Source organism: Sus scrofa, chromosome 13, assembly GCF_054392235.1.
Source record: "Sus scrofa isolate SSC_HxYL_T2T_F1_AM1 chromosome 13, Sscrofa_HxYL_maternal_Yorkshire_Landrace_v2.0, whole genome shotgun sequence".
Classification (NCBI taxonomy): Eukaryota; Metazoa; Chordata; class Mammalia; order Artiodactyla; family Suidae; genus Sus; species Sus scrofa.
Genome location: NC_139395.1, coordinates 105,394,626 through 105,421,334, shown reverse-complemented (window position 1 = coordinate 105,421,334; position 26,709 = coordinate 105,394,626). Strand labels below are relative to the sequence as shown.

Genomic DNA, 26,709 nt, shown 5'->3' with positions numbered 1-26,709 from the left:
GAAAAAGCTCTAACGAAGTATGCTATAGATTTTTTTTTTCTTTTTTCTTATTCTTTTTTGGCCACCCCTCAGCATGTGGTGTTCCTGGGCTGGGGATCAGATCCGAGCTGCAGGTGCAACCTAAGGCTCAGCTGAGGCAACACCGAATCCTTAGCCCACTGTGCTGGACCAGGGACCGAACCTGTGTCCCAGTGCTCTCAAGATGCTGCTGATTCTGTAGTGCCACAGTGGGAACTCTGGGGTTATAGATATTTTAATAGATCATATTTATTCACAAATGATTTATACACCTCTTTCTTTCAAAAGCAGAAACAGCATATAGAGGATAGAAAAAAAAAAAAGGAAATTGAAATTGGGGTGGAAGAAGATAAAAATGAAAGACAAAGTTTAGTGGAAGCCAGTTACACATTACTCAAATATATACAAAAAGGTCCTGCAGGTCTTGTTAAGCTGTGTATTTGATTCTGAGCTTTTATTAGCAATAGTTAACTAATATAAAGGAAATATAACTTCTTAAAGATAACATCACATAGTACACGTTAAGAGTTAATATCTAACTTCTTGAAACAAACTACCTTATCACCATCCCATACATTTAGCAACATTTTCTGGACTAAGTTAGAGATATCTAAGATAGAAACAGCTGCTGTAAACACAAATTTTCTGAAGATTAATGGTTAATAGTCACTGAGAATAGGAGTGAGATTAGACACAACTCTTTTTCCCTTCTTGTTCCCCTTCTAACAGTGTGTAGATCTAGAGAGAGAATATCTTATCTTGATATTAGCACACCACTATTTCTGGGCCAAATATCACAATTGAAAATGGAAAAAAATACAACAAGCACCTTCCAAATCTTTTTAGTATTTGTAAACCAAGGATCTTCAAACTATGATGAGAAACAAAACAGCATAAAAATGCTATTTCTTGAGGATACTGATCAATGAATGTTCATTCCAAATCATTAACACCTATTTAAAATTTATTTGTCAAGTATGAAAAATATTTTAGAAGTAGTCAAGTGAAACCTAAACACAGAATCTATTTTTTTGTAAGTTAATGCATTTAAATGCTCTATATCAATCACAAACATCTAATACATTTCCTGATTTGCATGATTTAGAATATTAGTTATTAGTATGAGTGCACACACATGGGGAAGAAGCAGAATATAGTCATTTCTCTCATCCAACTACCTACCAACGCAAATCTTAGTGAAAACAAAATATTACAATAATTCCATTTAATATTTCCTTTCAATAGGATCCCCAAACTATCTTTAGGTTTAAACCATAGAAGAGGTATGAGTTCATATTTTAAACTGTTAAGAACTATAGTGGAAAAAACCCCAAAGAGATGTTATACATGTGTTCTGATTCATTAATTTCAGGCTATATTTAAATTTCCTTTTCCTTTGAACACGTTCAGTAAGAGTTGGTTCTTAAAAAGCTCTGCTACAGAGTTCTAGATTCTGTAGGAAAACATGAGTTTAACAAATTATACACACAAGTTTCTGTTTCCATGTTTTAAAACTGCTTCTCAAATTTCATCCTGAAAATAATTATCATGACCTCTCAGAGTAGGCTGGTGGAGAAAATTTACTAACCAAAGGGGAAGGTGGTAAGCACATGAACAGAAGGAGCAGAAGCACAGAATAATGGATAAGCAGCTAACAGTAATTTCTCACCACCAATTCTGAAGTCTAGTTACATGCTGAAAACATTATCAACATGTTAAGTGTCCACTTCAGCTACCCACAGAAAAGCTGAGAGAAGAAATGCTTAGGATTCACTAAAACAGCACTTCAAACAATGACCTACAGATATATGGTTAAAAATCTGGCAGCAGACAATCCATCTTAGACAACTATTAGAAAAAAATTAGAAGGATACAACAGACCATAAAGGATATTTGTAAACCCAAGCAGTGAGTAAAAATGTCTTCGAATTATATTACTTTCCCCAACTCAAGATAATTAAAATCTCAACTTAATACATATGCATAAAAATCACACAGAAAAAGTTGGTAAATGAATATACCTCAATTTCTATTCTAAGGGATATACCCATATTTATATCCACAGGTTTGCCTTTCCTTGCCACCCCTTCCTAAACTTTGAGAAATAAAAGATTCCTCTTAAAAATTTCTTCAATCCTAGTAGTTGTTTTAGCTGAATTTTAGGCAGTCCTCCCTTTCCTCTCTTTCCCAACTTCTATAACACAGACTAGCTAGGCAGAAGTATTAGTTCATCCAGAATATTAGCACTTACTTTTTTTGGTGAATATTAAGCAATTTTAGAGAAGACTAATACAAATGAAGTACTTATAAACATATATTAAAGTATTTTAGGGTTAATTAACGGACATGCTACTGCAACTTACTCTTAAAGGGATTTTCTGGGTTTTTTGGTTTGTTTTTGGTCTTTTTAGGGCTGCACCTATGGCATACAGAGGTACCCAGGCTAGGGGTCTAATCAGAGCTGTAACCGGTGGCCTACGCCACAGCCACACAGGATCCAAGCCTCGTCTGAGACCTACACTACAGCTCATGTCAAGGCCAGATCCTTGACCTACTGAGCAAGGCCAGGGATCAAACCGGCAACCTCGTGGTTCCTAGTCAGATTCATCTCTCCATTGCTTCTCGGCCTTTTGGCTAAGATCAAGTGCAGATTCATCTCCACTGTGCCATGACAGGAACTCCAAAGGGATTTTCAACTACATAGAAGGCTGGCATCCCTCTAGTTCCTGCACTGATCAAGGATCAACTGTATTACTCTTGCTATTTTTCTGTAAATTTGATTTTTTCTCAAAATAGAGATTCAAGCATTTTCCCATCTTTTTGGTTAGGAAATAATATTCTCAGAATATTCTAGTCTCTAAGACCACTCACTCATCTTCTTCAAGTTTCTCCTGTCCTCTAAATATTGGTAGTGTTGCCCAAGGTCCTGGCTTGACCCTTTTATCCTACTCTGCTCCTAGGAAATGTTAGCCTTTCCTAAAGCTTGAACTCCAAAACAAAATAAAAATAAACAAACAAAGAAAAGATTCTTCAATCTCTTTTAGCCTTAACTTCCCTACCAAGCTGCAGGTTTGCAGCTAAAGCTGTGCTCTTAAATATTTCCACCTTGACTATTTCCTGGCTCTTCAACTCATCCCAAAGTAGCTAGAAACAAAATCTCATCACTCTTTTCTCCTTCCCAAAACACTTATATCACCAAAACTTACTAATGGTACCATCAATCCCTTAATTAGGTTTAACACCCTGGAGTGGAGTTGAATTTGACTGCTTCCCTATCAGGTCCAATCAGTAGCAAAACTGTTTAATTCCAGTCTTCTGATAACCACTCTTTCCTCATCTCCATTGCTTAGTTCAGGCCTTCATTACCTTTCTAATATCTTTAGTCTCTATCCAATCCACCATCTCTTCGCTGTTGTCTTTCAAATGTTTTAAGCCCCCACAAACACATTTTGAAAATGTATTTCAAATTTAACCGTCCTTATCACACATGCCCTGTATTTCCACAGTGGTTCACAGTATTTCCTCTAGCTGGAATGTGCCTTTTCCCTCAGTTCTTAACCTCTGTGTGACCAAATTCTAATCACCTTTAGGTTTCAACTCAAAAAGCTACCTCTTAACAAAAACTTGACCAATCCTTCCAGCCGTGCTTGAGAAGCATGTAATGCTTAAATTTTAAATGATAATTATCACTTTTAATCATGTGTTGATATTCTCACCTTTTTCCATATTAAGACCTAACTCACTGTTTTCCCTATTTGTGGCCACCACTTAATTGCTTCTGACAAGGGAATTCTTTCCTTAAGCAAATACACAACTCTTGAGGTTTTCTGATAATCATGGGCAGCAAATACAAAACAGAAGTAAAGTAGATCAATTCCAAAATTTCTTACCTCCTTTCTTTTTTCTTTTAGAACTAAAACTCCTCTTTCCTTTAAATTAAAACTCCACACAGTAGGGATTTTAAAAATAATTAGACCGAAACTTCAAAGTCAACATTCCTGATTAACAGGAAGACACCTTTATTATTTCTAGTGATGGTAAGACTATTTTCCAGGGGTCCCATCTCCTTTCAAAAGTAAGCACATGCCTGCCTGTTGAAACACCCACCTGGCTGTCCAAGTGGAATATAAAGAAAGCTTTATATTTAAAGTAACTATCCTGCAGAAATGGAGTACAATAGGTTTGTCACCATTTTTCCTATTGACTATAGTTACATAAATATTCCCTCAGATAACATTAGCTTTTGCGGCAGGCTTGTCACTTGCTAACCAATACTATAAAATGCAGTCAACTAATACTTCTACTACCTATTCAACCTAAGTTTTAACCTTCCTGAATTTACATACACATTCTTACACTCTCTCAAATTTCTGCACATACTTCAAGACTGTTAAATTTACAAATGCTATAATCCAATAATAGCTATGATTTCCTGCTTTAATGTCATCTGAATATTTTATAAGCACGCTCTCAGGTTTTCATCTAAATTTGAGATTCAGTCCTAAAAAGGCGATAGGCCATTAAAATTTTGTCCTCTAATTTTTAGCATCTCTGGTTATCCTCTATTGGATGCCCTTAATTGGAACTGGTCAAAATGTAATCAGGCAATATAAATACTAGGGAAAAATTCTTAGGAAATATGTTCAGCATGGTTACATAACAGTCTGGGCTCATATCCTCAAGGCACTTAACAGTATAATTATTAGGAGAGACCATCTGACCATAATAATCTTTAACAAGTACGTTCCATGATGATTCTTTAAAATTATATAGTTCAGATCTATAGCTATAAAGAACCATAGAGATGAATCTCAAACATAATACTGCATAAAAGAGGACAGATACAAAATACACAGTGTATGATTCTACCTACTGGAAGCAAAGATACAGGAGGGGAAATAGGAAGGGGGCATGAAGAAGTCATGAAAGAGCTCACAATACTGTATCTTGATCTGGTTACACAGATATGTTCAGTTTGAGCTGTGCATTAATCAATGGTGTCCTTTTCTGATACAAATTAAACTTTAATAATATATCCAAGCTTTCTGGAGAATAAGTGAAACAAAAATAAATTGTCTCATGCAACTAATTTAATTCTGATTCACTCCTAACTTCAAAAATGAAATCTCATAGAAAACAACTTTATGAAATATTGGCTGCCTTTTCTAACATAAAATACTTCAGATTACTTAGCAAGAACATTTTAATACAATAATTTTGAAGCTAGATAGACACTTAAGTAAATAATCACTATAAAAATGGACTTAATTTAACGGAAATCATCAAGTACCTGGTAGAAAACATACCAGAACCTTACTTAGACATTCGTTTTAAGTTAACAGTCCATGCATACTACTTTCCTTATTCATTTATCTTTAAATATTGGCGCAACCATTAGGAAGGACAGGCTGATTCAAGGAGATGGTGCACCTAGCAACTGTTACTCTCATTTGCTAATTGCATTTGTCTTTTCTTCATTAAGGCAGAAACACTTTTAAGTGTTTATCAATAAGAGCAGATCCTTACAAACTACCAATTTCTTCCTTTAGTTTACCAGAGTTTCTCCCTCTAGTACTCCTTTGACCTGATATTTCCAAGAGAGTAAAAAATGTTTGTTATAAATTCTTACCCTTACCTTTTTTAGACAAACAACTCCCAATGAGAGCCTGCTGCTCCCCAGTGATCATCAGGAAAGGTTTCTAAACCAATTATGTCAATTTAACAAAGCAATGCCAAAAACTGTTTGAAAAGCTGTTCTTTTTTTTGTTTGTCTTTTTGCCTTTTCTAGGGCTGCTCCCTCGGCATATGGAGGTTCCCAGGCTAGGGGTCTAATTGGAGCTGTAGCAGCCGGCCTACGCCAGAGCTACAGCAACTCGGGATCCAAGCCGCATCTTCGACCTATACCACAGCTCACGGCAACGCCGGATCCTAACCCACTGAGCGAGGCCAGGGATCAAACCCGCAACCTCATGGTTCCTAGTCAGATTTGTTAACCACCGAGCCATGACAGGAACTCCCTTGAAAAGCTGTTCTTTCAAGAAGAAAAATAACAGAGTCCCCATTGTGGCCTAGCAGGTCAAGAATCCAACTAGTATCTTTGAGGATGCAGGTTTGATCCCTGGCCTTGCTCAGTGGGTTAAGGATCTGGCATTGCTGTGAGCTGTGGTGTAGATCACAGATGTGGCTCAGATCCTGCATCATTGTACTGTGGTGTAGGCCAGCAGCTGCAGCTCTGATTCAATCCCTAGCCTGGGAGCTTCCATATGCTGCGGATTCGGCCCTAAAATGAGGGAAAAAAAATAAAAGGTCAAATTTTAAAGTCACTATTCTGAAATGACAATAGGCTAGGATATCACTAAAAACTACCACAGGGCTTAAAAGTTTTCTGAAGAGTAAGATAATCTCCAGGAAGATAAAAATGGAAGCTATAGTATTCACTGTAATAAATAGTTTAGATAATTTTGGCTTCCTAAGAAAAAGTTGTATCATTTTAGCTATCAGTATCCATTGTTCTTACATTTGGTGACGGTTTAAGCTGAAGGATTCCCTAGGAATCTGTAAATGACAAATGGGAAGAGAGAAAAGAACGATGGCATCTATAGAAAAAGGGAAAGGAAGGCTTGAGAGTAGCTTTGACTTCAGCACAACTAAATAAAAGCACTGGATATCAATGGAAAGAGAGAATATCTATATATAGGCAGAAGTAGATAAGGGAAAGCTTCTCAATTTGCTAATTCTATTATTATTATTATTATTATTTTGCCCTTTTGTCTTTTTAGGGCCGCACCCACAGCATATGGAGGTTCTCAGGCTAGGGGTCGAATCGGAGCTGTAGCCACTGGCCTACTCTACAGCCACAGCAACGCCGGATCCCTATCCACGGAACGAGGCTAGGGATAGAACCCGCATCCTCATGGATGCTAGTCATGCTCGTTAACTGCTGAGCCACATTAACCTGCTAATTCTATTTTAAATGGGGGAGAAAAAGAGACCATTAGAGAGCTCTAAGTCAACGTGAGAAAGGTATACTAGTTACTTATATTTTGATTAAAAGATAGTCTGCTAAAAGAATCCTGGGAAAAAAAATATCCCGGTCTTTCAAGTAAGGCAAAACCAAGGATCTTCAGATATCTAGGTCAAATTTAATAAAAACCGGCACAGGGCTTAAAAGCTGCCCTTACTGAGAATGATTTCCAAGATTTCATAAATAGAAGCCTGAAATACAGTATCTAATGACAGTGATAGGGAAATTTATACCTCAAAGTAAGGAGATAATAGAATTCATAGTCCCTTAAATCCCTGAACGGTTCTATTTAATAGAATCACCTTTGAAAAACATGATTTGCCAAATTATCAATAAAATTTTAAGAAAGCCCTAAATTTGCAATAGTAAAAAACAAAGAAATTTGGTGAGATGTTTTTCTGAGCTTAATACACATAAATCTTCAACCCAACTGCAATGAAAAAGAAAAAACAGTCCCACAAAACTTTATTAGATAATAACCTATTAATAAAGCCAGACACTACTGCTCTTATCAATTTAAAAGTAATTAAGCTAGGTGAAAAGCTAAAAGAAAGCTACCACTTTCTACTGGGTTGGGCTTGTCAATTTGGTACCAACATGCCAACTTACAGTGAAGAATGGCTAATCTAGAATATAAGTCCTGATTATATTTTAGCACTAACACACTATAGACCAGTGTCTGTTAAATTTCTTCGGTTCTACATAAGAGACTCCCAGGAGAAGAGAAAATATTTTCAACCCACCAGAAACTACAGATACTGATTCCTTAAATGTTTCTGGTATCTAAAAAAAGAAAATACATAAGGAGTATGTAAGCTGTAACAAATGATCAGCTGCTTTATAATGAAAAAGAAATCTTTTAATATCAGATCCAAATTATAAGAAATAAAGCTCAAACTTTTCCACATTGTTTTGATGAAAATAACAGGTATCATTCATATTGATGTCACGGCAGCTGATAAAAGTTAGCTATTTGAAATAAATTACCACGTATCTAAAAACTATTCTATTACACTTCTAGAGTGCTATTTTTCCTTTTTCTAAGGGAAAAGTATAAAGTATACCCTGAAGTACTCACCCTGGCTTCATCTATTTCGTCATTTAAATGAGTGAACTCTCATGCTTGTTTCATGCCACAATTTACATTTATCTTAATTTATATTGCTATAGCTGTATAATTTAAAAACTGAATTTATAAACAAAGTACTATACATTTTAAAACTTCTTGTTCTACAAGTAACCATTTAAAAATACTTTTAGTTAAGTAAGGGATGCATCACCAGAAAGACAGTTTGTTAGAAAATTTGAGTAACACATACAAGCAAGTCAAGCCTAAGAATTGACTGTTATCATTTCTAGGCAATGTAGACCATGTCTTAACATGACATGTACATGCACTAAGAAATAATATATTCTAATGAAAGAGACGGTGTAGTGTCCGTGAGTGTTATCCAAACTATGCCAAAGGAAACAAATGCACTGTCAGCCAGAGTTAGAAGAATCTAACAAAGGTTTGTGTGAATTTTAAATACACTGTTTGCACTCAACTTCTATTAACTAGATACAGAATGATGGAGTGCTAATATTCAGCAAAATAAGTGAACAGAGCATATACTACTTAAAATGTGCATTAAGCAGAAAGATAAACCAAAGTATCTGTTGTCATACGTGAACTCCAAGATTTCATTCTATATTTTAAAAAGTTAAAAATATAATTTATATAACATTTCTGTGAGAAAACAAGCTGTTTTAGGGGTTTATAAAACAGTAATGTAGATCTAGTGAATTCTAGCAAACAAGCTTGAAGTTAAAGTTTCTTGCCAAGAATTAAACAAAGACTCCCACTTTGATACGTCTTTTCCCTCCTCCAATTTCCTAATATGAAATAACATTTTGCTTTGAATCACTAAAGCTTTTACCGAAAATCATATAAAATAGCACAAAATTAAAATAACTGTAGGTAGTTTATTTTATAGACTATATTTTAACATTAAATAGACATAAACAAGTGGATATGTGGATATTTCATGTAATCAAGTCCAACAGAATATGTCCTTCAAAGAAATGCAAGTGCAGTAAAAAGAAAAGTAGGTTTATATTCTGTTTAAAATATAGATTGTCCTTTTGGTTTATTTTGCTGCTTTGTTCCATGCTAGATACCAAGTGATCTCCCCCACCCACTAAAATAATAAAGATCAGTTTCAATAATGAGAAACCAGTACAGTGCAAAGCAATTCAATTCATGCATACATTTTTACATGTATGCATCCATATGTAAGTATTCATACCTATCCCAGAGGTTCTTTGATTCCTGAATCGTGTTCAAATGGAACGCTTGGTAGAAAGCAGTTGAAGGATTCCTGTGAGATCCAAGAATCAAATGGAAATGAGGTTGAGAAAGTACAGTAAAATGATGGAAGACTGAAGATTTTAGATTTCTAATACAGTGTAACTGCATTAATAAAAAGAGATAAAAACACATAAGCTTGATTAAAAACATTTCAAAAGAAATTTAAAAACTGGACAAAATCCAGTAGACCTTGACAATTTAGGATCACAGTTCTAAAAGAAAGGGGTAATACAGATCAAATATTTACTAGCACCCAGTTGTGTGTGTGTATATACATTTATATACATATGAATGTGACCAGATTATACCCTAATCATTATTCTATATCAAATGCCTTTATAAATCCCTACACATTTAGCAGTTTAAAAAACTGTTCTCAAGTACAGTATTCACACAAAATAAGTGAAGCTATATCTTCATAGTATAAAAATTCTTCATAGGATCTATTTGATAGGGTTTTGATAGGTTGAACTCGACACAATTTCCACTTTCGGAATTCATTTATTTATGTGCAGTTTCTCCAGGTTAGGGCAAAAAAAAAAAAAAAAAAAAAGGTGTTGCAATGGGAGGGCAGTTTTCTAATTTCTTGATTTGTACAGTGCCCCTTTAAGGGGTAAAGGCTTAAACACCTTAATAACCATCCATCTACTATTCCCTGGAGACACATTCCCTAGGGACCTAACTATAGAATCTTGATGGGGCAAGATCCCAGAATGCTTGTTTCACTGCACATCTCAGGAGTGTTTTCTCAGGGGATTAACTTTTTGACAAACCTGCTCTTTTTTAACGGTTCCCCCTCCACCTCAGCATATTTCCATGATCTCCCCCACTCCCAACCCCAGTACATTAGGGAACTAACAAAAACTTGCCACACTGCTTTTAAAATTTTTGACCTGTACTGCAGCAGAACAGCAGCAGCAAGCTAAGAATATATGTGCTGATAATATATCAGACACTATTCCAAGTGTTTTACATTTATTAACTCAATACTACAATCATCCTAAGAGATAGGTGCTATTATTATTATCATCGCACAGATAGAAGTAACTTGCCTCATGTCACAGAGCTAGTTAACTGTCAGTCTGGTCCCAGAGTTTATGTTCTTAAACCACTATGCTACAGCAGAGTTAAATTTTAACCTCTCTAGGTCTGTCTTTTTATCAGTTAAATGGTGATGTTACTATCTAGCCTTGCAGGGTGGTTCAAGAACTGAGACGATATATAAAACTTCTGGTGTTCAGCCAATGTCCAATAAATGACAGCTATTATTTTTATCAAAATGAAGTTCAGATACAACATGGCAAGTCTGAGACCCTAACTGGTGTCCTAGGAGAGTCTGCAGTATTGTATTAGTACATACTATTGTAGTAGTAGATACTGCAATATCTTAATAGTATATCAAGAAAGCTAATTTCCAAGTTCTATTGGAATATCAATTATGTATCAATGATCATCAAACAAAACACTCACTCAATAGAGTTCCATGATTTCAAAACTCAGATTAAGATATACTATCCATTTTTAGAGAAGAAAATTATTTTTTTGTCTTTTTAGGGACACATCCTTGGTAATGCTGGATCCTTAACCCACTGAGGGGGGCCAGGGATCGAACCCACATCCTCATGGATATAGTCAGGTTTGTTACCACTGAGCCACAATGGGAACTCCTATTGAATTTTTAAAAAAATATTTTCTAGAAGGCATTTTTAATTTGAACCAGTAGAGTACCTTTTAGAAGATCTAGAACTGGGAAAGGCAGATAGATAATAGATGCCAGTGTGCCACCAAAACAACTGTTTGATTAATTAAGAGTCTTCAGTATGTGTACTTTTTTCCTCCCCTACTTCAACTCCTTTCTATTCTTTAATTGCTTCTCAATTTTTCTGTTGATTAGGTCTAAGGCAATCAAAGACACTGACGGGACCTACTAATACCAAGAATTAACGAGTTGCTAACTATTGCTTATTTAACAGTTTGTATCCTCTCAAGATGTACTGGTCAGGCCCCCTTTTTTCACTGTACTTAGAAAATCAGTCTACTACATTAAATGAAAGCCAATTAAACCAACTGAAAATTCAATTTTTTTTTTGGTCTTTTTTGCCATTTCTAGGGCTGCTCCCAGGCTAGGGGTATAATCGGAGCTGTAGCTGCTGGCCTACGCCTGAGCCACAGCAACAGCAACTCGGGATCTGAGCCTCATCTGCAACCTACACCACAGCTCATGACAACGCTGGATCTTTAACCCACTGAGCAAGGCCAGGGAACGAACCCGCAACCTCATGGTTCCCAGTTGGATCCGTCAACCACTGAGCCATGACGGGAACTCCTGAAAACTCAATTTGGCTTATTTATTTATTATTTATTTTTATCAGACTCACCCAAGACCATATGGGAACAAGTTTGCTGTTTACACAAATCTGTTTGGAGACCTTGGGTTTAAAATGAACAGGGTGACTCAAAGAGGAAGGTAGCAAATACAAGAGAATAACAATGAGTAAATTTGGAAGTTATATTGCAAGTTTGGAATTTAAAATTCATTAAAGAATATTTACAATATATTTTTAAGGGTGATATTCTTTCTTTTTTTTTTTTTTTTTTTTTTTTGCTGCATCTATGACATATTGAAGTTCTGGGGTCAGCAACTGAACCCATGCCACAGCAGTGACCTAGGCTATGTTGTGACAATGCTGGATCCTTACCCCACTGTGCCACAGGAGAACTCCTTAAGGGTGATATTCTTTAAAAGAACCTCAGATTCCTTGATTTTTTGAAAAATACAGTTAGGTTCGTATATACATATGTATTTAACTCAAATCAAATTCATATGCAAATAATTGGTTTCAAATAAAGTCATATGACTTTAAGTCATGAAATTCAGTATTGTTACAGCATAGATTCTAATAATGAAATGATTCTCATAAGTCAAATGTAGAAGTGAAAAAAGAACATATTTGCAGTTAGTCATGTATCTTGGGGGCGAAAAAAAAATCTGTGAAGTAAAACACTATAAATGGACCTAAAGTCTCTAGAACATGTCAGCAAATACACTTAAACTGCAAAAGCTGGCAGTTAAAAATCTCTTTTTACATATATATTCAAAATGAAGAAGCCATATGCAGTTATAAAATCTATGTACGATAGAATTTTTTAAATAGTTGAGATTCCAAGGATAAACATTTAGATAGCCTTATTATAAAGATATGAAATTTTTGGTTTCTGGACACTTAAGCTGGGATGTTATCCATAAACTGGGAGATTTTTTAGCAAATAGCAACAATTATTCTTAAAACACTGATTACCATTCAGTGATTAAAGGAGCCAAGTCTGTGAAACTTGGTTGGTCAAGAACTTCAAAAGAGCATTTGTAAATACTGAAGGGCTTAATAATCAAAGACTTCTCTTTTGGAAAGGCATAAAACTGAGGAAATTAAGAGTCCAAGGAAAACACTGTTAATGGGGATAATTTCAAGTTTAAAGCCTAGGAAATCTGAAGGCACCAAAAAACAACTGACATATTAAAAATTAGAAAGAAATATTGAATTTTATGCAGCTTTGGTCAAATTCTCTTCTGCTCAATAAATATAATTTGAAACCAGTTTTCTAACAACATATTTGATGTCAATGTAAACTACTAATCTAAATACAAAACCAATGAAGCACTTCTTAGAAGACTGAGCTGTGGTGTATTCTCGATTTTAGCCACCTAAAGGAAAATGCTGTTTTCTGACTAGTCTGTCATGTTAACTACCAAGTACATGAAAGTGGTACATGAGAAAGTAATTTAAATGTGACGAATGTCTATCTGCTAAACTAAGACACTATCTTTGTAGGGTAACTATAATAGGGAGGGAAAACATATGCATGTATCATACTTCAAAACTAAGCTACAAAAACTACTGAAGCTTAAGGGATGAAGTACATGAGCCCTGAATTCAGCAAATACCTTTTTCTTCTCTCATATCAAAATGCAACTTCAGGTATCTCTAAATAGAAACCAAAGATAAACAATAAGCAGAGGTGCAAGGGCCATCCAACATTATCATCTATGGATTTTATATCCTTTAGGTAAAAGGTAACAACTACAAATCAGTGACGACAGTAGCATTCCCTTCCTCCATCTTATAGTCAGCAAAATAATAAAACAAAACTAACTATGGGAATATTCAAGAGCTCTGGCTTCAGAGTCGGAGGCCTAAATCTGACCCTATGCTTTGAGTGACTCCCATCCTGAGAGCCTCAAGTTTCCTTGATCCATAAAAAAGGGGAGAAAAACACTCATTACCTTTGCTGAAAAGATAAATGAGATTACATAAACATAGGGTCTAAAACAATTAAGCCTGGTCTGTGTTTAATATAGAATTATAGTTTCTAAATTATGCTGTACAAAAATCAACTTCTGTTAGAGTATCTTAACATATACCAAGTATTTCATCATTATTAAGGTAATACTGAGGCATATAATACTTAGAGCCAGGTATACCAAACTATTTAGTACATTCTATTGGATGAGAATTCCACCTCTGGGTCTCAGAGCTCTCCTACGACTTCCTTATACACAATTTTATCATAAGATTTTAATTAAAAATATAAGTCACTGAAAAGGGTACTAAAATGGTTCCAAGATACATACTATTTTAACAAAAAAAGCTACAAGAAACACCTTTAACAGCAACCATAAACTTAAATGACAAAAATCTCAATTTCTTTCCTTCACATTTAAGCCCTTTACTCTGGTTACTACCAAATTATCACAACATGCTCCAAATCTGATATAATCTCACTTTTCTACATTTTTTTTTTTACACAAAACTGCCTTCTCCTTCTACTTAGACAATCACCCTCTTCTTTCATCAGTGACTCTTTTAAGACTCAAGAGTTAGCTTCAGAAGCATACAAAAGTAATAATGGGTTGCTTCTGAGGACATAAACTGGGTGTCTAGAGGATAGACGTGGCAGAGAGGCTTTCAATTTATACTCATATATTTTGAATTTTGATCTAAGTATATTTATTACCTATTCAGAAAATTAATTTTAAACAGAAATCAGCCAACTTCCTCGCTATACCAATCTGACTTAATGTCCTAAATTTGTTTCCACTAGAACCTTAAATTTATCCCACTGCAGCCTCTAATGTATAACAAAGTGTACAAATGATAATTAGTTTCATATAGCTTGACATCCTGGAGGGCAGGATGGTCTTACTACTCAGAGAGCACAAAGTTGAATGATTGACATACTGCCACTTTAAATGCTTTCCTGGGCATTCGACCTACTTAAGGAGTATTTGTGAACTCCATTTTTTTGGGGGGCCACATAATAGCCTGGGGTTTGACAGGGAAAAGTTTAAGTTGGCGGATCTCTCTTGAAACATGTCTATATATGGACTTATACTTAGGAAATCTTAAAATTCAACCAAAGACTAAAATTCTAATTTTACCAATGAGGAAAAATCAACAAAGTTAAATGACCTGACCAAAGAAATCAGCCAAGCAGTGGAAAGGCCAGGGTTAAAACACAATTTGCTATACCACTTACTACATCATGACTTTTCTGGCCTGAAACAATGCCTCCTTTTCTTTGATCACAACCATGTTGTGTAAGTACACATTTAGATCAAAACTGAAGACTCTTGGTATGATTTGTAGCAATGTCAAAGGATGATCTGGGAAACAGTTTAGACACCAAGACACTGATGTTTCTGTTATGCATGCTTGCCATAATACTGTCTTAGGTATGTATGGATTGTTCACAAATCACTTACATACCTCACTTAATCCTCTCAAACTCTCCAAGGTAGGTATTATCCCCATTCTTCTCACGGGGAAACAAGGCTTAGTTAGAGGGCTAAATAACTAGTGCAAGGTCAAATGCCTCAAATATGTGGCACAGCTGAATTTCAGCCCAGGCATGTCTGACTCCACTGTCTGTAGTGTCACTCATATGATATGCTATAGTATGTAATTAAACACACTACTGATTAAGCTGATCAAGGGCCCTCTCTTTTTGTTTCTGTTTTTGTTTTCAAAGGCTAGGTCAACCATATAACAAAGATTTGCTTTGGTTTAACTAACAAAAATGGGGTAATTAGAATTCAGTTAGTAAACAGAATTCTAATTCTACTTCAGAAACCAGTTGGCCTTAAACTTTGCTTTGTGTCTCCTTCATGCACAGATTAAACAATTTACTTGTGTAATAATGAAGATGGACAGCATAAAGCATTACAAATATCATTTAAAACACACCAGCATTACTTATAATAATTGACAAATTATAGTTTCTCTCTCAATATTCTTTAGTCAAATTTTAGTGAGAGCCTATGGGAAAGGAGGCTTTAAGTAATTTAACATTCAGACGTCACTTATTTGTCTTGCCTGCTCTGATGAGTACAATCTATCAAGACATTTACTGTCTATGTCCTGGTGAACCCTATTAAAATTATTAACTCCATGATCTGTGGAGTTTTCACTTTACCATCAAATATAAATGTACAACTTAAAGAATGTGAGTGCATTCTTTTTAACAAAAGGTAGCTTGGGTACAAAGATACAAAACTAAATACTTTAAACTGAGTTTGGGCTTTAAATTTGAGAGGTAAGCAATCCAGAGTAGCACAGATGAAATTTAATTCACCTGATTTTAAAAGTAGAAATTATGCACATACTTTTTAGAGGTAAAGCAGATACTCAGTACACCTTTAATATTACCAGCCAAATTTCAAGTGTATACATTAAAATATATTTCATAAGTCATCAATGATGTATAAGAATAATACATTGGTTATTGCTCCTAAATCTTTACAGAGTCCCAATTTTGCCCTAAGCAATGCCAGATTAAGAGTATAACAAATATTGAGTAATGTAGTATGTGTAAGAATTGCTTTGGGAAAAACCTAAATTATATCAATGATTCATCTATACACATTCTTTGTTGATGCAATAATTCACATTACATCACCTAAAAGAACAGCCTCAAGTATCAAGTCCACTAGTTTAGTCTAAAGAAAAACAAACTTGGAGTTCCCATTGTGGCTCAGCTGAAATGAATCTGACTAGCATCCATGAGCATGCAGGTTCGATCCTGGCCTTCATCAGTGGGTTAAGGATCTGGTGCTGCTGTGGCTGTGGCATAGGCTGGCAGCTACAGCTCTGATTTGACCCCCAGCCTGGGAACCTCCATAGGCTTCCGGTGCAGACCTAAAAAAATAAGGGGGGGGGGAGAATAAACAAATTTCAAGGATTTATTCCAATTCAGGAATTATGCTACACATACCTTTTAAATACTGTCAACAATTAAGATTTCTCATTAAAAATCTGCTTTTATTAATAAAAACTTAGAAAACAAAATCATTCAGGCTACTTTACCCAGACATCTGTTTTAGCAAAGCTTCTCTTGTGAAGAGTAATGCAATCAAGAGATAAACAATATCTGTTTGGAAAAGGAAATACATACTGGCTTAAAACAATTATTAAAAGAAGGAACTGGACCACTGTACCTCACTAGTAACAAGTGTTTCTGTTCCTTCTGAGACCATATTTCACATCATTTCACTGTATTTCCTTTTGCCCTGGTTATCTGCCATTACGCTCTACTCCCACAATCCCCCAGCTTCTACCATTTCAGAAAAGAAAAGTCAAGATCCCTTTATACTCCTCTATCAACCATTCCTCAGGGAAGAGACTGCATTCTGGTTTCTTTACCTTCTGATTGGCAGGGCTGTTCTTTGTCACTTGAGGACTCTAGAGAGCATGACTGCTTTTAACATCCTTTGGTATGACAAAGACCCCCTTTCCAAATCAGCAAGTACCAGATTTATAAATCCAGTTTCATGTTTTATGATTTCCAAATTAGTGCTATCAGAATTTCTGAAGAACAAATGGATTGATATTACATTTGTTCTGAGAAAGGAGAAAACATATATACCCTACCTTTAAAAAAAAAAAAAAGAAAAAGATTTCTCATAAAGGCAATTTAAATTTAGTTCAAGATACCCTCCACCTCTTACAAAAAAAAAAAAAAAGTGTTACTAAAATAGTCACTTGGAGTGTATCTTATTCACACACATAAAAAAAGCCCTTATGTTTTCTTAAGATTTAACCAATGTTCTGCTATACAATTTAGTTCACACAAAATTTTAAACAACATGAGTGTCACTGTGAATAAAAAATGCCATATTCCTACCGAAACAACTCCTGGTTTGGGGAGTTTCAGGCAGTTTTGGACCATCAGCTATTCTGGAAATCTGTAAGTTCCTTAACTCAGAGCCAGGTTTATCACTAAAGCATATCAGCATGGCATTGTGATGCATGAATCAATATCAGTTTTTATACTAAATAATGATGTCACTCATACAGAGGCTACTACACTTTGATTACAAAATCCTTGGTAAGATTACTTCAGTAGGCATAAGATGATATCTAGTGTGATTTAAACATCAACTGTAAAGCTGCAAGGGAAAGTTACCTCCACGATTTAATATCTAAAGAACAATAAGCTCCAAAGAAATAGATTCAAGGAGAGAGCTTTCATTTCTAAAGACTAAATGCAGTAAGACTTTTTCAGAGCTCTAAGAAGTTACCTATAGATTTTAAACCAAGGTAAGAGGAATAGTTCTGGCTCCTGATACACATTTTACATATCTTCTCTCTTAACGTCAAGTAAAAAAAAAACTTCATTAAAAAAGTGTATGTATATATATTTCATACGTATATCTCTATATGTAGATATAACTGTACAAACAAAATTTGTGTTTTATAGCACATACCAGGACACACCACTTAACATTCACAATTTATAATATTTTATCAATGTTCATTAGAAAACCACACAAACAAAACTATTAACAAAATAAAAGATATTTGCCACTAAAAGATCCTTACAATCAGGTTTTCAACAGTCTTTTGGTTGCAGTTGACAGTTCACAATTGCAGCCATTCATAAGAGTTCCTGGAATGTGGCCTAGAGAGTTCACATTGGTCAGCTATCTATAGAAAACGATCTGTACAGTGTTCTTTTTCCAAATGGGCCAGTAACATTTTGCACTTCCCTCCATTTACCAAAAAGAAATATGTTAAGTGTGTAGATAGTTTAACAAATTTTCTAATGTTCACTAAAGTATTTATGCCTTTTTTATGTACTGTATTTTCAACCATTATTGTATCCTCCAGTTTACAAAAAAATCAATCTGAAGAATCTCAATAACTGACCATAAGCTAGAATTATATATATATATATATATATATATATATATATATATATATATATATAAACTTTCTGGTAATTAATAATACAGGTTCCATAAGCAATGTTAACCAAGGACCCAAGACTCTTCTTACTTTGCGTATACAACCTTTTTGAAAGTATGACAGTATATTAGGTCTGATTCTTTAAAATAAGTGGTGTCAAAATGAACCAATGCAGATCCCTGTATTAAGTAATGGAACTGCAATTACAAGATACCAATTTTTTAAAAGACAAACACATTTTTTTTTTTTTACAAATATCTTCTAAGGATCTGAAATTTGTCATAATTACTCAAGACCTCACCAATTAGTTTTAATTTACCTATGAATGACTGCAAAATAAAACTGTACAAAGATTTTAATTCAAGAAGGCAACCTAAAATCACACTAAAATTACAATTTTTTTCCCACTGTCTCCTCAACGTACTCATCTCGGTACTTGAACGCCTGGAAAAAACTGTGTTATTTAATTTCAAGCATACAATTTTAAAATGCCTTGTCTTTTACAAAGGCTTTCCATTAAAAAAACAAATTAAAAAAACAAAACAAAACTATTCCTACTTAATGGATTTATTCCTTCACCAGGTGTGTTGGTCCAGTGACAAAATAGTCAAATGTGTAGAAGATTACATCTTGGAAACTTCAGCATGTTAAATTAGAAAGCAATGAAAGACTATAACAAAAATTAGAGATGCACATTTGATCAGCAATGCAAACTTTAAAAGACTGGGTTGGGGAGGGAAGTGCCACATTTAAAATGGGACTATACACACATCAAAACCCCTCACTGGATTAACTGCTGCAATTGATAAGAACACTAATACAGCAGTAGTTCATGTTTGAAAATGAGATTCTTGAAGTTATCAACTCTTTTAAAAAAAAGTGAGAGAAGAAATAAATGTATCTTTGAGGTCATACCATAAATACAGCTCAGAGTTTCCATTTATCAACAGAGCTCTCTGCTTCATTCTGTATTATGACATTCAAGTTCTAGGGAATGTAATAAGAAATGCTGTATATTGAGAGATGTGAAGAGGAGGGAAAATACATTCTTCATTCATAGGTGTGCATGTGTTTTGGGGGTGGAGAGGGGTTGAAAAACTAGTCATAATTTCTTGGAGAGATATGTGGGCAGTGTACAACAGGAACAGAGAGGTAAGCAAATGGTTATTTACCAACCCATCAGAAAAAAATGGCTCCTGAGAGCTAGCAAAGGGAAGATGCCTGATAACTATTACCAAAAGTGAACAAATAAATTCAATCTGCATTTCAGAGGTGCCCCTACATGTGAAAAGTGAAATATGGCAGCAAGTGTAAAAAGGGATTTTTCTGAGTGGCTTGTTGCAATCAATGTCTTTACTTGGTAGTCCCATATGGATAAAATTTCTCAATGACTAGCTAGCTGAGGTCACTTATGAACACGTGGTATTCTCTAAAAGTTCTCAAAAGGAAGAAAGACTCCCCACAAGCAAGTCACCTACAAAAAAAGATGAACTTTGAATTACAAAAAGCAGAGAAGATGAATTTCAGTGAGCATTTGTCAAACCAACAGAAGTATAACAAAAACACAAGGCTAGTTAGAAATGAAAAGAATGTGAAGGAACTAAGAAGAAAATAGGAAGAAAAAGCTTTAACAGGTCTCACTGTATTCTACATACTAATTATTCTAGAAACTTATAAAAATAGTTCTGATCTTTTAACACATCTAAAATTAGCCTCTCTCAAAACAAAACCTGAGCAAATAAATTTCTAACTGTAAAGTACCTGAAAATTTCTCTGTAATTTTTAAATGTAATTTTTGGCAACAAGTCAGTTTTTAAAAATTTGCATTACAAATATTATGTCAAATTTTCATGTGACATTTCCTCAAAACCACTTGAAATCCTCATTAAACCATAACCAAACATCAACTGTAGTAGAATTGGTATGGCACACACCAATTTTCCCTTAAACTATTTTTAAAAGCATCCCTTAAACAGAGGAAGCAATTGTTGACATTTAGACTTTTACTATAAAATTACCCTAATTTCAAGAACTACCGCTTTCACTACTACCAGAGTCTCATACTTCCCTTTCCTAGAGTAAAAAGATTAATGGAAGATAAGAACATCTTTCTACTATGCTCTTCGCTTAAAAAAAAAAAAAAAAAAAAAAGCATCTTAAGTCACTGAGAAGCCTCCTGACCTTCTATCCTCTGCTATTAAAGGGCTGAACCAAGATACCATCTTCGAAGCTGGATTTGACATTTCACCATTATTTTTCCAGCCTTTCCAGATACACTGGAGGACACACCTTACATGGTTCTTTCTCTACTGGAGGGCCTTTTGGTTTTTCAGAATGATAAATGTCTAGCTAATTTTATGTCTCAGTCTCAAAACTCACACTGACAAAACACTCTGCCATTAAGTGTTCAAGTGCGATTGACGTCTAAGAAAGGGACAATCCTACCGGGCATAACCTACAACCTACCACCGCTAAACTGAGAGCATTAAACTAAAATCCACCCTTTTGAATAAATGTTACATTCCTATCCACTTTACTGCTTCTAAACAACTGTGACATTTTCTCCTTACACACCTTTTTTACAATGTCTTTTGAAGAGCGATAAATCAATTTTACTGAACACAAACTAGTTTTTATATTTAGAAATGTTAACTGCCTCAAACCGAAAAAAGATCTCCCACAGCTGCATCCTAAACTGCAACGTTTGGTCAAGCATTCTCATCAAACATTTCAAATAAGATTTCCATACCTGTCTTCATCACCATCAACAGGAATAGCTATGCTGAATACAGAGGTGGCCAGACTGTTCATAGGTGTTAACTGAAGGGGGTTTGCCAGGGCATCTGCAACAGGAGGCTTCACAACAGGCTTATTTTCAGCAATGAGAGAGAGTGGTGGTTGAGGTAGGGGTTCTGATTTTCTTCTAGTATCGTCAACTTGCCCGACCAAAGGCTGGGTCTGAGTCTGAAACTGGCTTAGATCAGACTGCGGGAGACTCGTCGGTGCACTGGCGGTGCCTGGCGCTAAGGGGAGCCCCACGTGCTGGATGATGCTGCCGCTCCTGCTAACCGGCGGGTGGCTGCTCAGCTGCTGCGTCTGGGCCAAGGGCGCCGGTACATTTGGCATAGTAACAGAAGTGGTAGACACACTAGGCACGCTGGGAGCCGGAGCGGCTGCAGGCACGTTTGGAACTCCGGGCACCACGGCGTGAGGGGCTCCAAGTGCGGTCGACGGAGTGCCGCTGCCACCCATCTGCGGCGGAGGCGCTGGCAGCGGCTGCCCGGAGGGAACCAGGCCTGAGGGCACCGCGCCTCCCACTACAGCCGGTGGCACTGTGGCCGGTAGACCCGGCGCGGCCCCTGCGCCCTGTACGGCGCCGGGCCCCGGGGCCACGGCTTCACCCGGCAGGGAAGGCGCGCCCATCAGCTGCACGCTCGAGGAGGCGGCGTTCTGGCCGGTGCCCACCGGGAGGCTGGCCGCCGCGGCGGGGCTCGCTCCGGCGCCCGCTGTCGAGGGCTGCGCTGGGCTGGGCGGCTGCAGGCCGGCCACGTGGGGCTGCAGGTACTCACTTTGACCGGCGGGCTGCACGGGCAGCAGATGGCCCGGCGGAATATGAGGCTGAGGATATGCGAACTGCTGGGACGGCTGCGCGGCAGCAGCGCCGACCGCCGGGCCGGGCTGCGGAGGCAGGGTCAGGCCGGGCTGCGCCAGGGTTACATTCGTCAGCGGCAGGCCCTGTCCGTTGGGCCCCAGGGGCACGGCTCCGTGCCCAGCGCCCTGGGGCTGGCTGGGCGGCGGGGCTGCCATCATCTGCGGCGGCCCGGCAGCGGCTCCCGGGAACGGCGGCAGCGGAGCCGAGCTTGGAGCGACAGCCCCACCTACGGGCGGCGGCTGCGGCTGCGGCTGCCCAACGCCAAAACTCTGCGGCGGGGCCGGGGCGGGTTGGCTCATTTTCTCCGACGGGGGTAGCTGTGACACAGCAGTCAAGGAACTGTCAGTTCCCGAGTCGGGCCCGTGCGCCCCAGGCATGGAGGCCACCACCACCACCACCGATCCTCCGGTGGCGCCCAGGCCGCTGTCCCGTTCCGCAGTCTGGTCAAAAGTATTGCTGTGCCTAATACAATCTCCGGACCGAGTCAGGACACTGCTATCGGAATCCCGCTCATAGTATTCCATACACGTCCATCGGCCGCGTCTGTAAGGCTCCCCGCTGCCGTGGTCCAGCTTGATCACGCGAAAACGGGAGCTACAAGTGGTAGGGGGCTGCGATGGGGCGGCAGTCCCCGGCCCGGCGGAGGGGCCTGCGACAGGGGGCACGCCGGGGGCCCCCGAAGAGTGGGCCGAGGTGGCGGCCGATGCCAGGGTACTGGCCAGCACCCCAGCCACGCTCCGGGTCGAAAGGGCTCCTCCTCCGTTAGCGGGAGCGGTCGCCGCGGCCGCCAGCTGCCCGTCCAGGAGGAGGTTGGGGGAGACGGTCCCAGGGGTCTCCGCATCCCCAACATTGTTGAGCGTCTCTTCGGAGGAGCTGCGCTCGCAGACTTCCTCGGGCCCGTAATCCGTGGCCCGAGAAACGTCGAATATCTCGGAGGAGACGTCCTCTGTGCGTGACTCGTCCGGGTCGTCCAGGCTCTCAGTGTCCTCAGTGATGCTAGTGGCCACCTGGGCCGTGGTGACACTGGTTATCTGGAAGCAGCTCTTCTTCTTGGCCGGCATCTTGGACATGGTGAGGAAGGCTGGAGAGCAGAGTGGCACGGCGGCTCCTCTGCGATCTTGCCGGAAACCAGGAAGGGCAGAGCACCGGCCCCCAAAGACAAAGTCCGGGTCCGCACCGGGGTCTGAGGCCCGACGCTGTTACGAGTCACGGGCTGATCTGGGCACCGGCTGCTCGGTGAGACATCCTCCTCCCGTTTCCTTCTCGATGTCGGTTTCTCCGGCTCTGCCCGGGTCTCACTCGCGCGGCGGCTCCTCCTTCCTTCTCGCCTCCCGCAGCCGCGGCGCCTCAATTCAATACCCCCAGTAGCGGCGAGAGCGCGTTTCCAGGGGCGGGCCGGCTGCTTCCTCCTCTTGTCTCCGGGCTGCCGTGGTCAGTCCAGCTCGGCGCTCGGCGCGGTCAGCAGGCCTTGGCTGGGGGTGGGAGTGGGAGGGCGAAGGGGAGGAGGCGGCGGCGGCGGCGGCGTGAGGGGCGGTGCTGCCCCGCTCCGGCTCCTAGAGCCAGTGCCGGCGTCAGCTCCGAGCTCTCGGACGCCGAGGGTGGACGGAGAAAGAGTGGCGAGTCCGGAGCCGGGATTCCTGATTCAGCCAGGCGCCGCGGGCGGGCGGCGGAGCTTCGGCGCGGGCGGGCGGCCCTCCCTCCCCGGCTCTAGCCGGAGCTCAACCCCAGGGACATGTCGACCGTCTCTGGCGGAAACCCGCTCCGGGGGAGGAGAAAGCCGGCTCGGTCCTCCCCTTACACAGGGGGAGCCACCCCCGCAGGCGGGCGGCGGCGGCGGTCTCGGCCTCCCCTCGCGGCTCTTGAGAGAGTGAGGGGCGGCGGCCGGCTAGCCGGCGAGCGGCGGCGCTCCAGCTGTGTGAGGTAGCGGCGGTAGCTTCTTAGGCTTCTCCTCGGTGCGCCCAGTTCGCAGGTCCTGGAGAAACTGAAATTCAAACTGCTGAAGCGACGGCTGCAGCTCCCTCCCCTCGGCCAAGATGGGGCTGAAATGGCCGCGCCAAGGATGCTGGGAGTAGCAGCAGCCCCGCTGCTGCCGCCGCTGCTGCCGACTAAAATGCCGCCGCGCCGCAGCCACCGCCAGCGCCGCAGCCGCCGTTCCGTGACGCACCGGCGTCGTGACGTCACCGCCCCGCCTCCTCCGGTTTCCTGCAGTTTCGCGTGGAGGCTGGGGGGGCAATGGGCGGGGCTAAAGGTTAAGAAAGGGGAGCGGTTTTTTATTTAAAAATTTTTTTTATATTTTGCTCTTTCGGTCTTTAAGAGTTGAACAACTAAAAACTCTAAAATTCCAAGCCTAGAGAAACTTCCAGCCGCGCCAATCGAATGTTTTTATATCAGTTTTTTCCAAGACACTGGAAGACTGGAGATCATGTGCTTACTGTGTCTAATGTTTAGCAAAATCTTAGTGAAACAAGGTGATGGGAATGGGGGTTGGGGTATTTAACTAGAATAAAGAGGGAGGCGGCTGGAGGAACCGAATCACCTAAAAAGTCTTTCCTGAAAATAAATGTTATCTATTATAGTCAGAGGAGTGAAATGTTGAGAGAAATGGGGATGATTAACCAAGAATAGCAAGCCAGACTGAGTCAGAAAAAGGATCTTTCAGCCAGAAATTCTGTCTCAGGCAATGGCATCAGAAGATGGTTACTTGCCCAGGCTGAGGTCAGTTTAAAAAAAGATTAGAGGTTACCAACATATTCCTAATTTTCTTGAGTTTGTTGTGATTCCAGCATCGAAGAGTTCATTTAAACATCTTGAGACTGTTTTTACTTTCAGCATGAAATCAGCTTATGGGCTCCATAAATGTAGAACCTACTGCGTTAAATAGTTGTAGTTCTTTCTTTTGTTTATTCTAAAACTCTTAGTAGGAGCCAGAGTGTTAGATGGTTTGGATTGGGCCATGAACAATCAGAAAACGTTAGAAAGCACCCTTTCCTGTCCAGAAGTAGCTATGAAAGTAGTGGAGAATTTATCACCGTTTAGTTCCTTTCTGGTAGAAGAAAATGGTAAGGGCCATTTTTATAAACAGATAAAAAATGGTGAGGAAGGGGACTCTTGAACTTTGGACATACATCATTTAGGTAAAATCTAAGATGTCTTGATGTAAATCAAAATTTCCTCATGATGACTGACATAAATCAGTTAATCATTGTACTCAGTTCTCTAATTTTTGAAGAATAAAAATACTTTTTATCCCTAAGAATGTTCTGATAATTAAAATTTACAGTTTTTTTTAAGGCCCTCAGTTGTAAATAAAATACAGAGATATGTCATTTACCAGTAGAAACCATGCCCTCCAAACCCAAGTGACTGAAGACAGGATGTGAAATAAGACCACATAATAACATCCCTGTTTCTTAAGGGGGTGGGGGGGGAATAAAGGAACAAAGTGTAACATTATGCTGCTATTGTGGCAGAGATAGCTAATAGAATGTTTCATTTTGAAATGTGTAATTTCAGTAATTGCTGGAGACTGTTTTCCATCAATAAGATCAACTGGTTACATCCAATATGAATTTATAAAAACTTAATTTGATTTTGGATTGATTTACCAGATTGTTAAAAGCACCATCATCAATGGGTGATGTTGAGTGTGTGGCATTTGGAAAAATAAATATTGTATGCCTCTTTGGCCCATTATATTACCTTATTACATAAAATTATTGATTACTTCTTTTTTGGGGGAGAGTTGCACCCACGACATACGGAGGTTCCCAGGATAGGGGTCCAATCGGAGCTGTAGCCGCTGGCCTATGCCACAGCCACAGAAATGCCAGATCTGAGCCGAATCTGTGACCTACACCACAGTTCACTGCAATGCTGGATCCTTAACCCACTGAGCAAGGTCAGGGATTAAACCTTTGTCCTCATGGATCCTAGTCAGATTCATTTCTGCTGCACCACGATGGGAACTCCTTATGATATTTTTAAATCATACATTTAAAGGAAAAATCTTAAAGTAATCTGTAAGACCATTTCTCCTTAAATTACATGTAAAGGATTTATTAGGAAAAAAAGTGATGACAAAGATAATTTAGAAGAGATCAGTAAGTGGGCTATATTTCTGGTAAGGATAGGGTTAAAGGTGTTGAAAGGCATCTTAGCAAAAAAAAAAATAAGATTTATAAAGTTAAAATGTTTTGTTTATAATGTTCTAGGATTTGTGTGTGCTTTTAAACTAATAAAATAGTTCTCTTGAATGTAAGTTTTCCAAAAACTTTAAAGGTTCTGGCTTCTTTTATACATTTGCTCTTTAAAAATGTAAGGAATTTATTGCACAAAATTTTTATGAAGAAATGATAAGAATTCTAGTTGTGAATAAGTCTGGAATAATTTTATAGAGGACAAAAAATCATGTAACTATTATCAA

General features: G+C 38.8%; 1 protein-coding gene across 8 annotated transcripts in view; it reads right to left on the bottom strand.

The window, feature by feature from the left end:
* The window catches only part of TSC22D2 (TSC22 domain family member 2), a 51,341-nt gene extending 26,943 nt beyond the window's left edge, over window positions 1-24,398 (bottom strand). For 3 of the 8 annotated variants that reach the window (XR_001305990.3, XR_001305985.3, XM_005652407.4), the window contains exon 1: window positions 21,384-24,398. Coding sequence is in view for 2 of the 8 variants with exons in the window: in XM_005652407.4 (XP_005652464.3) it covers window positions 21,384-23,356 (1,973 nt within the window). In the remaining 6 variants the exon portion in view is untranslated. Of the gene's footprint in view, window positions 1-3,912; window positions 5,955-6,194; window positions 9,403-21,383 lie in introns of those variants that run through there. The other 5 variants (XR_001305966.3, XM_001925630.8, XR_014824173.1 and 2 more) reach the window with 4 other exon arrangements.
* Window positions 24,399-26,709: the final 2,311 nt, after the last annotated feature.